General features: G+C 30.0%; 1 protein-coding gene across 1 annotated transcript in view; it reads right to left on the reverse strand.

Annotated features, from left to right (window-relative positions):
- Nucleotides 1-2447: 2447 nt before the first annotated feature.
- The window catches only part of LOC106478232 (pleckstrin homology domain-containing family M member 2-like), a 62568-nt gene continuing 52023 nt past the window's right edge, over nt 2448-12992 (reverse strand). Inside the window, exons 13-16 of the mRNA XM_022381783.1 lie at nt 12451-12616; nt 7790-7969; nt 6938-7057; nt 2448-5410 (exon numbers count right to left, since the gene is read on the reverse strand). Of these exons, the coding sequence (XP_022237491.1) occupies nt 5294-5410; nt 6938-7057; nt 7790-7969; nt 12451-12616 (583 nt within the window). The 3' untranslated portion in view covers nt 2448-5293. The remainder of the gene's footprint in view (nt 5411-6937; nt 7058-7789; nt 7970-12450; nt 12617-12992) is intronic.

Here is a 12992-nt window from a genome sequence, read left to right on the forward strand (position 1 = left end):
ACACGTGAATTGTGAAAAAATACATATCCCCCACCACACCGTAAAATCACTCCTCAACAAAAATCAGCCACCTTGAGCATTTACCTTTTCTGCATCCAGTTCTCCGACCAGGTGACAATAAAGGACTTCACTTGTATGCCGACATCAGTTTGGACTATTCATATCATTGTTCTGTGATAATTTGTGTTACTCTAAATTTGTTATTGTCTTACAAATCTTGTTATGTTAATTTGACTTGACAACTATTCATTTATCATATTGTATGCTACAACTTTATCCTATGTATTTTGTACTACTGAATCACGAATAAACGTTACAGTCTTGGTCTCCTTCTGAGGTGAAGTGAGAGGCCCCAGAGTTGCGTGTGTGTGTTGGGTCTCCTGCAACTGATGGTTCAAGCATGAAAGTGGGCCAGTTAGTATACGTCATAGCTACCAAGGAAATGAAGCATACTCATGCAAGGTAAACGAAAGCCTCTTATGGTACTCCTCCTCAGTTTCTCCTTTTGTTTGAGGCGGCAGTCAAGTTCAGTAAAGTGCAGTCAAATGCACTAAAGATCCCAAACAGTAGATAAATGACAAGTCAACTAGACCAAAATTATCCACCAAGGACAAAATAAGAGCTTAACCAAGAACAGGGCAAGGAGAAATTTTCAATTTCTGACCACAAATCGATTGATCAGATTATTCTTCCAGAACAGAACTCCCACTCAATTTCAGGCACATTAGGTTTAGTTATCATTTAGCAACACGAAAAGTTTTACATTGAAAACTTAGGAGTTTCCAAAAAATAACCATTTAAAAGATACACAAAGTATCTAGCCAGAGCAACATAATATTCATTATACAGGGTAGACCAATAGTTAGTACCCAGTTAATGTAATGAATGAGTACACAGAACATAACTTAATAGATAGAGGACAAGAAAGTTTCAGTGCAACTAAATTTTGGGGTATCCTGTATCAAAACATTTTACTCACAGTATTCCATATATTCTAGAATATTCTGACATATAACACACCATTTTGTCTTCTCTTTAATGTGTGTATATATATAAATATATATGTCAAACAAATACTTCAAAACATGGTTTTATCTATTTCCACAGCAATAACTAAGAAATTAATGGTGAGCAGTAACAACTCAGTCTAGTGACTGATACATCTCATTATCTCTTCTCTTACTGCTGTAGCCTAATGTATAACTTCATATTTTTCTTGACATTGGTGGTTCTTGAAACAAGCAAGGCAACACCCTGGATATCATTGCTTTGGCAGAAAATCTTGGTTTAATTACCTAACATCACAAGCTTGTTTATTCATCATTCAAAAACATGTTTATACACTAATAATGAGGAATGAAAGAACTCAACTACTGGTATTACACAAAATTAAATATTAATTACCCACTAGCAACAGTGTCTATTAAAAATATTACACAGTAAGACAAAAAGACCTTCAGACTGGTGGACATAAAATATTTTCCACACTAAGACATTTGCAATTTAGAAATTTAATCCAGTCATTTATACTAATACGGTAATGCATTCTCTCTTAATGAAATCTATAAGGATTTTCTTCAAAGTGGTATCACCAACTAACAAATGCAGATCAGCATGCAACATGGAGTTTTGTAACACAAAACTACTAGCATGCAACATCAGTTGCATATAATCAAATACCATTTCTGAGCTTAACCCTTTAAAATGGTGCCTTCTACGATCAACTACTTCCATTTTAACATAATAATGTAATTTCACAGCTTTAATTGTAAGACCTGAAATAAACAAATCTAAATTATTCTTCACTATTTTGAAAATTCAAGTTCAAATCAACACTCACAAAAGCAGATTTTTAGCTATAATGTAAGCACAGTTTAACTAAAACACTTTTCTGACTATGCTTCAACAATCTTACAATCTTAATGAAAATATCTTGTATGAAAATGCATGCAGTTTTTTAAATTAGATTCTGAATAGCCTAGTTTTTAAAGCAGATCTTTGGTGAAAGGTAAGCAAACATAACTAGAATATTTGCTATTTTAGAATTACATAAAATGGATTTTTATCCTGTGACCACAATTAATTTTACTCATTAATATTACTCTAATGGTATACTAACAGTGTTGTGCTGATGCCTTTAGTTCCTGGCTTTGTAAGTAAAAATGGTTTTGATATTAATGTGCAACTACATAGAATAAATTTTTGTAAAAGTTATAAACTTTATATAAATTGCCTACATCTTTTATAACTGTTGAGGACACACTATAACCACTGTCAATACAGATATCCCAGTTAATACTAACTTAAGTCATCCCCGAATCTTTATTAACCACCCAAATAATTCATTTAATACAAGTTTATTTCCTGATTCTGTTTCCAACTTATCAATTTTATCTTTTCAATCACATGGTTTCAACCAATCAGAAGAGCATGACTTCATCAAATGATTTTTTTTTTCTAGCTTTCTATCACTACATTATGTATATCTTGAGAGATATTACTGGCATTATAGTCGAAAATATCGAAAACACTGATGATACCTCACTGATAACACAACATATTCTAATCACTATAAATGTGAACATTACTGGTTCATGTGGATAGTTTGCTTTGATCAGAAGTTATATCAATAATAATTTTTTGATGTTTTAAAAGACAGAAATTACTAACTCCTCAGAGAATCAAGAGAGTTACTTAAATGTATTTTTAATTTCAAATTTTCATTTTTTTCATGTTGGAAAATTCATTGTCATACAAGAGGGTAAGAGGACACATTTTTAAATACAATGACGGTTAATGGTCAGGAATTGAAAAACATAATTTCAAAAGACCAATAAGGTAAAGTCCCTCTAACTCTACTTCAATGTAGAAAAGGTTATGTTAAACATCCACTTAGTGATAACTCTCTTTTTGATCAATGCACATTGTATTATATATATTAAAGTTAAGAAAAGCAACAAAATTATTTCTTTTTCAAATGAAACATATCATAAAGTAATAAATTTGCTCCATTATAAATAACATAATAATTAATCAAATTAATAAACTCATGCACCCATTAAAACTGCCCAATAACTAAGAAACTCAAAAATGTAATATTTGATACTCACAGTTTTCTAAACATTCAAAGTTTTATTCTTATGACAACACTAACAAAGTATAGGAAATTTGATTCTCAATTGTTTGTAAAACTGGAAAGAAAAATCTTGAACTATGGACATTATATTATTTTTGATCTATCACACTCTATAAAAGACAGTAAAAAAACAAAAACAAAGTTACTTATACTACTGTCCAATACCAACAACAGTTAGAACAATCACTGTTTACACCAAGTTCACCTTAGGAACACTTCTGGACTAATAAATACCATGTGTCTATTTTTCTAAAAACACACATTTATCTTAACACTGCAGAAAGGAAAATAATTACAATTATTATCTAAATTATAATTTCAAAATTAGCTACACTGTTCACATTATCAGTTCACTATGTTGTACAATGCTTGAAACATCATTTAGTTGCAGAATAGAAACCCCCCTTGACTAAGAATAGATCGTCTAACAATTATAAAATATCAAAAATAAAACTTTCTATAATAATTCACTAAATAATTTGAAACAACTCAGTATTAAACACATGAGCATCTTTTACATTATATCAGCAAGCACACTTTCAAAAAAGCACCAAATATGTATATATCTCAAATAAACATTTAGCAAACTTTAAAAGCTACAAGTTACAAATAAGTTTAATAGGGCCATAAACCTTCTTGTGACACCAAATAACCACTTTTAAATTTTCACCACTATTTGATCAACTTGAAAAACAAACTTTAACCATTGTTTTTACATATTTCACTGATCTTTGATCCTTTCAAGTGACACCTGGAGTTACAAATGTGTTCCTTAAAACAATAATGAAGTTCTAAGTATATTCGTTACTTAAACAAAAAAAGAAAGTAACAAATAAAAATACTCTTAATGTGATAAAATCTGAATTTAAATAAGTCATACAACAGATATCAGATAAACTATTACAACAAATAATTATATGTCACTGTAACGATGACACTTTTCTTAACCATTTTGAGTCATTTGGCATAAAATGTGAATAATGTACAAAATAATATTCTTTACTCAATCATGTGGCAGAGATGAAAAAAATAATAAAAAGCTTACATAATCAAATCAGATAATTGAAAGGCAAAGCTCAAGGAAGAAGTGTCTTAGAAATTAATACACAACTAATATCAATACAGAAATGTGGCTATCTTCATTAAAAAAGCATGATATACACTAAAGGCTTATACCTTAAATTATACTTTGTTAAAATGACCAGACAGTGTGTTCATCTACCAAGAGGACTTCTATTAAACATTATTTACAAATATTTGCTTTAGCACACTAAAATGTTTTCATTCCAAAATTTGGTGTTTACAGCAAACTGTACTCTTTTAATCTATCACTGATCCTGAAAATTAAGGTCTGTACATGTGAAGTCACATTTGTTACTGTCTCTCAGTATAAACTAATTACAAAAAATGTAAATTAAAGATATTCAAAGTGACACAACTTTCTACATTTAGCTTAAAAGTAAGATATAAACTAAATTTCATAAAATACTGAAAATCACGAATACTTTTCTCTCATCTACGCAAAAAATGTTATCTCAATTTGACGTAAAGATGGCTAACAATATATCTGCATTTATTGTATAGACTTTACATAGATAAATAGCTACTAAATCACTTTATAAAAAATGAAACAAATGAAGTACTAGATATGTGTTGATATAATTTCAAACATACATTTCTTTATTCTTCTAACAATTAACTAAATATATCCTACTAAAATCAAAAGTTTAAAAAATAATGAAAACTTTTTACATATACATATTCTGCTGTTGCTGATACAAAACATACAAAAATTAAATTGAAATTGAAAATAATCTGAACAAAAAACATTTAACACATTATGTATATGATGGCTGAGAATGCTCTCATAATACAGCAATAACTGAAACCTCCTTTATTTGTATGTCAATAACCTGAATTGCCCTTTTTTCGTGTTATTTTTTTATTCAAGAGTATCTATAATGCAGTTTTGTGTGCAAGAATGCAACAGTACTGAAATACTGCATTTAAAACCAAAGAAATTATTGAATAACAAGTTTCAGTTAAAGGTGTACAAATCAAGGAAGTTTTCTGGTAAAATGAAAACATCAAAAGTACAGTTTGACATCACAATCAAGCGTGTCTAGGGATTTCCAAAAAATGATACCCTTGTTACTGTCAACTGTCTAGACAAAGTTTGTGAAGCACTTCCTTAGTTTGACATATGTAACACCACCTTTCTTGACATCTTCTCTTCAACCTTAGGTCTTTAATTGCTGTTTTGGCCAATGGGATCTGAAAAATTCAAAACTCAGTACACATTTTTCAGCACTACATAAACATTTTCACACTTCACAGATACTTTATAGCTAAAAACTTAACAGTTAAAAACACAATTAAAAGAAAACCTAACATCAGCACATAGTGAACAAATTACTTCAATTTTAAGTAGCATTTATACTATTCAGCACCTAAAAGAATAATTATTTAGACCATATTTCAACAGATTGATTATATAGACTGACTTCCCATAAGTTCAATCTTATAATATGACTTATGTGTATAAGTTCCAGATAAGCAAGTTTATACATCTTTTCTGATATATAGTAAGCTCCAATACAGAGGTTTGATAAAATTCTCCATTGCTCAGGGTAATAAACCACAAAAATACACTGTTTACACTCAGAATGCACATTGCCAAAACCCAAGCTGTTTCTTTTAACTTTTCCACTTTTCACAGGCAAGTTATGTGAAGTCACTTCTTGTTACATTACAACAACCCACCAAGACTGTACACAAATGTATGGCAATGTTAAATCCACTAGATTCTTTTGTATGTGAAATTTCAGGAATTCTTATTACCATGAGTTGGTCTGTCAAACATTCTGCAGGTGATAATAATTAGGCCATACACTTCTTTTTGTAGAAGTATAAAACTAAATGACTGCTTTTGTCTTTGTGATTAGAATTGCCAACTTCCAATAATGTTCAATTGTATTAGATACAAAATTCGGCTTGCATATTTTCTTAATAAAAGAAAGGTTTGCAATATGATACAAACACAGATTAGTAGCCAGACATTCAGCCACTGAGAAAAGAGGGTTTATAGTAATGACTTTGATAATATAACGTAGCACTAATCTTTACTTCAACAACTGAGGTTCAAGAAGGCATTCTTTTAATTAAGCTTTGTTACATTTTTGTTGATTCTCTACAAGGCAGGTATAATAGTCATAAAAACAACTGAAATAAAGATTTTCATGGTGAAGCCTGGAAAGAAGCACATATGACAAAAACAACGTTATGTTTAATAAAATTTAGAATGTTATTATATTCTCTTAATGTTCTTAATTAGCTTAGTAAATAAACTGAAAGAATTTAAAAATGCAACAAAATACTGTCCATACCAATCAATAGTTAAATTGACAGCTGCACCATTTAACTGATCCAGCCACTCAATTTGCTGAAGCATTTGCCCAGAAGATAAAGAAATATATTCTTTAGAAATATACCTATATTACAAGAGGTATTGTGCTTTTAACTACTCAAAAACTTAATTTGGCACTCCTTAAATCAAACAGAGAACAAACCAATTCTGGGCTTTACAATTAGCACAGCTCATGGGTCCAACAAACTCAGGACTGCATCATGTCAGTAGCTTAGCTGCTTAAAATATTTGCCCACTAAGCAAAATTATGAGTTTGAATCCTGCACAGTTTCACTTTTCATTTCCTTAGAATAGAAAATTTTTAATTTTAATCTTTGTACTAAATGTTTTCAGTATTAAAAAATGTTTATTTTCCCTTAAACATTTAAACTCACCTTGAACAGATCCTCCCATAAACTAGAAAGGACACATACAAATTTTTTCTGTTCATGCTCAGAAACAAAATAGAAGACCCATTCTCCACTACAACTGTCTGCTTCTGTGCAATCAAACTCCTTAAAAATTGGAAATAGAAGTTTCGTTTACTTCAGTTCACGGTCTTAATTTATTATTTTGTTTATTCTTTAAGACATGCATGTTAATGCTTTAAACACAAAGTAACGCTTTGTATATTTTGTCATTAATAACCCTTTGCACAAACTCAATACAAGTAAAGCTACTCAGTCAGAAATTGACTTATAAACTTAACCTATACTTTATCTACAATACTCATCACTTTTAGCAGTATCAATGACAATAATATGCTAATGAGTAAGCAATTAATGAACTGCATAACACTGACAGTTGTGCACCTGTTCAGAGATGTAAACTTAATAAAGTAAAAGTTATTGTTCCTTTAACGATCGTTATTACAAGTATTGCTTTTTATCTGCGAGTATTATGAGTTCATTTCTCTTTAAACATAAGTTCTTAATTGTTTAGTTACGATTTTGCTTTTCATTCATTTTAAGTTTTAGCTTGCAAAATGCAAAGGAATATTTGTAAGAAAAATCAAGCTTAAAAATTATTATAATTTCAGAGAAACAAATTTCTAAAATTATATTAAAGTATCTAATATTTATAATTAAATATCAATATAATAGAATGCCTAGAGATGGTTAAAGATTAAGATATGTAATTCATATATTTCAAGCTATTCAACTAGTTCAGAATCAAGAATTTAACCAAAAAAATAAATAAATGGTTGTAAAAATAAAAAACGATAAAATTCTTTAAAAACTTCATACCAATATACAACAGTTTGGAGTTTCTTCATCACAGCTCAACGTGACAAGATCAGTAATACTGGCTTTTCCTAAAACTGTCTTGATTTCTTCTCCACAGTTATTTGCTAAAACTGTGAATATGAAGTCCCCAGCAAAAATCAGACAACACTGAGTTGGCAGAGGTGGATCTACCTCCAAAATCTTTTTTTTTCAAAGAAACAATTAAAATGAACTGATTAATACAATAATTTAGTGCCTGAATATCTTTCATCTCTCCATTACAAAGATGTATCACTGAAAGTATACTTTTCAATAAATCAAATGTAAAAATTAATTTTTTATATAATGTTAATGCTATCTTGGAAAACATGACTAATGCCACCCTGTCCTATGTTGTATTAATATTGGTAAAATATGCTCTGGATGACATGAAATTGAGAATTGTATGGCTCAGTTTTAAACTATTCATTTATGGATTTTATTTGAATGTAATTTTTCAAATATATTAAGATAAAAGAATAAATTCTTTTTTCATTAAATTGACAAAATGAAAACAAGTTTTTAAGCAATAGTTATGTCATAATCAGATCCCACTCCAACCAATTAGATTTGGCCTTGTTTACTCACAGCAAATCAAAAAACTCTGGAAATAAGAAAATGTTCAGCTTTTCGAGGAAGTCAAACAAACTCCCATCGTAACGTTAATACAAAAACATTTCTGCTAAAGATAATTACATGTTTATTTTACAACTTCTGCATGTTGATTAAAAAGATAATGACTATATTTATCTGATCCAATTATTATAAAAGTAAGCATATTTCACAATGTGATAAAAAGAATAAACAAATCAAGAGTGAGCAAAAGTTGAATGTCTACACACAAGGGATCTGTCTGACTCTTAACTTATTTTCTAGGTTTCATACCAAAAAGTAAGAGATTCAAAGTCACAGTACTTCACTCAAACTTGAAGTCTGCTTTATCATAAAAACTTTGTAAAAAATGTAAACAATGAAACACATTCCTACTCTAGCCCACATTGTAATCAATTCAAGATTAAATACACAATATAATTATCGATAACATGACCTACAGAGCAAACATTGGTCATTCATATGAGTTCATAACTGTCTCAATACTTTAACTCTTTCGAGACGGGTCAGGGGTGAAAGGCCATGTCATCTTGTTTGTTGACTCGCATTCAAAAATTTTATTGAATTACTATTTGAAGAATTTATGTCAATAAGTTTGGTATCCAACTGTAGATTATAATTCAAATTTTAGTACTATACATTACTCAATTTCATAATTTAAAAGTAAGTATTAAAAAAATTGATGTATGGCATTAAATTTTAAGCAATCCCTATATTAGGCCATAATTTAAGTTTCTCAAGCAGCCTCCAAATACATTAACAATAGAAGTGATTTCAGCCTGTCAGATAAGAAAATTCCAGAATATTTACCCTTTAACTCTTTCCAGATGGGTCACAGTTGAAAGACATGTCATCTCGTTTGTTGAATCACATTCAAAATTTTATTGAACTATTATATCATAAATTTATGCCAATAAGTTTGGTATCAAACTGTAGATTATAATTCAAATTTTAGTATTATACATTACTCAGTTTCTTAGTTTAAAAGTAAATATAAAAAAAACAACAGTTAAACATCAATTTTTGTGTGTCACGTGGTATGTTGAATGCAGCATTGGTTCAAAATTAGATGTTTGTGAAGTCAAAATACTAAGTCTATAGTTTCGTACGAATTAGAAACTCAAATTACCGATATTTACAAGCTAGAATATAAAATAAGAGCCTCTTATATTTTCTGTTTGGTAAGATATTGCTCATATAATAAATCAAACACAGTGGCACCCTGCCCACCTCTTTCCATTTTTGGAAACGCTCCCTTATATACACTTGTATATATGACATGAATAACTAATCGGAAGCTTAGAATGTCCCTAGTGGATTTCTCTCCCATTTTCACGGGCTTGATGCCATTCCTTTCTTTTGAACCAATATTTCAAGGAAGTAAGGTGTATCTTTAGTCTGCTCAAAATTTCATATTTTTTTAGACTAAAATACATCTTAGTTACTAAGCTTGATAAATTATAGTGGAATTCTGTGATATTGATGTTGTAATTTATGATTTTTTGGTAATTCAACTGTATATATAAAACCTAAAAAAATTATTTTGTTTCATATTCTCCACATGCAAAATTTTAAAAGACTTAGCAACCTATGTCAAGCAGCAACCGAATACAAAGGTCATAACTAGAAGATATAATTGTTTGCCTTATTACTTTATTTACTGTTCTATGTTTTAAAAAAAAAGTTTACGAACTTAGTTGTAAATAGTAATAATGTATATACATATATAATGTATAATAAATGAAATGTGACTGTATCTTACAAAATACTAATCTACTAGATCACAGCCAAGACAAGTTACTTTGTAAAGACTAAAGGTCTGTTTTATGTTATTTGATACGGTAACATGAGTGCACGTGTGCCACGTCATTGTAACTTCTGTATTGTTAGCCAGGTACGGCTGAAAGGTCAACATAATAAAAATAATGAATATATATAAATGTATAATGTTATGAGATTTAAGCTATTTAGTCTAAATATCTATGTTCATGTATTATAATTTGTGTTCATTCTAAAATGAAAGATGCATAATTTGTTTCCTAATTTTTTATGGTGGTTATGAGATTAATCAAATCTACCAAACCCGTACAGAGATTAATTACTGAAAATAACAGATTTAATAAAGAAATAAGAAAATAAAAAAGAAAATAAAAGTATTTTTAATTTTAAAATGACAATTACTTTGCATGATAGTTAGGCAACATGCAAAAAGAAAAAAACGGCATTAGAAAAACTGCTTTACAAATCTTAAGACTTAATAAAAAAAAATTGATATTTTGTGTATGGAAGCATTGCAATGTTTACTGATAATCTGCCAAATTTCGTTAACATACGCTTACTAATTTAAAGTTATAACATGAAAACTATAAGAAGCCCAAATTGGTTACGAGGTCGGTCCCAGGGACCAAGCCCGTACTGCTACAAATTGCTAAATGTACAGCAGTGATTGAGAAACAGTTTATCTATCATATGTACATACAGAGGGTTAATGCACTGAAGATGTGGGCATTAAACTATAGGTGACATGTTTAGCTACTATATTTGGTTCACAGCAAATTACTGTCTATCCAACAGTGAAGCACTGCCATGGGAAATTTATGGTTCTCCAGATATGAAACTCCCTTCTGAAGAAACTTATTCATATAGCTGGACTGTGGCTCAACACTGTTAACAGTCCAGCTATATGAATAAGTTTCTTCAGAAGGGAGTTTCATATCTCTACAACTGGCTCAACATTGTTAACAGTCCAGCTATATGAATAAGTTTCTTCAGAAGGGAGTTTCATATCTCTACAACTGGCTCAACATTGTTAAGGAATGCAGCATTTGGTGGATATGAGATTTGAATATTCTCCATTAAAGCAAACAAATTCACAAAGTAGAGCTCTTTGAATGGGAACAGCTTAAAAACTACATCAAAACAATTTACAAAGGAAAGCTTTTGACCCCAAAACAAAAAAATATTGCAATGAAGCTAGATGTATCTCCTGGTACCATTAACAATATAATAAACAAGAATTTGAAATTGATGAAGGCTCACAAGCTTTCATTTGACCACATAACTATCAAGCTACCAGATGCAGCTCCAATGCCCTGTTGTGCTTTTGGTCTGCTTAAATGATATTCTGGAATTTAACATACACATACACAGGAGAGACTAGGGAAAATTTGTTATGTGTGATTTAAGAAGTGCCTCTTCACTCTTTTAGAAACTTTATATAGTGGAAATTATAGTGTTGGGCAGTAGTGTGTAATCATGGCCATAACAATGAGTATGGTCACCAACTGAAGAATTAGTTTCAATGGTAGCATGGAACCTAGAACATTATTCTTAAAAAGTACGACAATCCTCACTATATACTTAGCCCCTACTCTCAAAATGCTGCACATTTCCTACTTGGAATAAAAAGAACTGAAACAAGTGCTTTAATTAAGTGTAATTCACAAAGCATTATGTTAACTGTTCAGTGTACTCACACACACACACAAATATATATATATATATATATATAAAATCACACAAACTTGTTTCTCTGCTGCTACTATTAAGCAAAATGCATTCATCATTGTAAGTATGAATGAATAGTTGCATAAGATTTCTACAGTATTAACTTTTTTAAACATCACATTTATGTCTTGAACTGACTGGTAATATCAACAAAAGGGCATATTTATCACATGATATATTCTGACATTTAATATATTCTGGCAATAGGCATCAACCTCTGTGTCATAGCAGCAACATGCAAACTTACAGCAGACTGCAATGTGTATATATTCCAAAGAGCCAAACAGAGAGTACAAGTATAGAGCAAATTCTTAGAAACATTGTATGAAGAGAAAGCCCAAAAAAATTTATTTTGTTAATTCTTATGCATGTAGTCAAATAAACATCTTAGTAAACTTTTCAAATAAAATGGAAATAATTGTGTAACAAGTGATTACTAGGGACTTAGTTTCACAAAGGAACAATCCTTATACTAAATAGAACTTTAAATTGAAAACATTACTCTATGTACAATGTTAGCTTACATGATCTGCTTGAGAAACTGTGTAAATCAAGTCCTGCAACCAATCACTTGTTTCATTATCATTAGATGCTGCCATCTGAAGTGAGTCCCAGTTTGGAAGGATAAGTTCAAATGAATGAGGTCTGTCTTCCAGGGGGAGTCTCCTACAACCACCACAATGGGGAACCCTAAATGTTTACAAATAATGGTATTTAGCTCCAACTGCTACAGAAACATACATACAAACATTTAGAAAATCATCAAACTATTTTAGCTTTTACCTGTTTGTAGTACTTAAGTAAAACTAAAATCATCTTAAAGCTTCATTTCCTTCTTTTTGGGTTGATTTGTTAAAGTTGGTGCATTCTATGAGCTTTTTCTGCATTCACAAAGCTACCCATGTAAGTATATATATATATATATATATATATATACTACATACACACAACAAATAATAAACTAATAATTACGTAAGGTAGGTATACTAACTTAAAGTATAGAATAATAATAACTAAACTAAAACTAACTAACTTACTTTACCTTATTTTACTTTACTACTAAACT

The sequence above is a fragment of the Limulus polyphemus genome, unplaced genomic scaffold (assembly GCF_000517525.1).
Source record: "Limulus polyphemus unplaced genomic scaffold, Limulus_polyphemus-2.1.2 Scaffold192, whole genome shotgun sequence".
NCBI classification, from domain to species: Eukaryota; Metazoa; Arthropoda; class Merostomata; order Xiphosura; family Limulidae; genus Limulus; species Limulus polyphemus.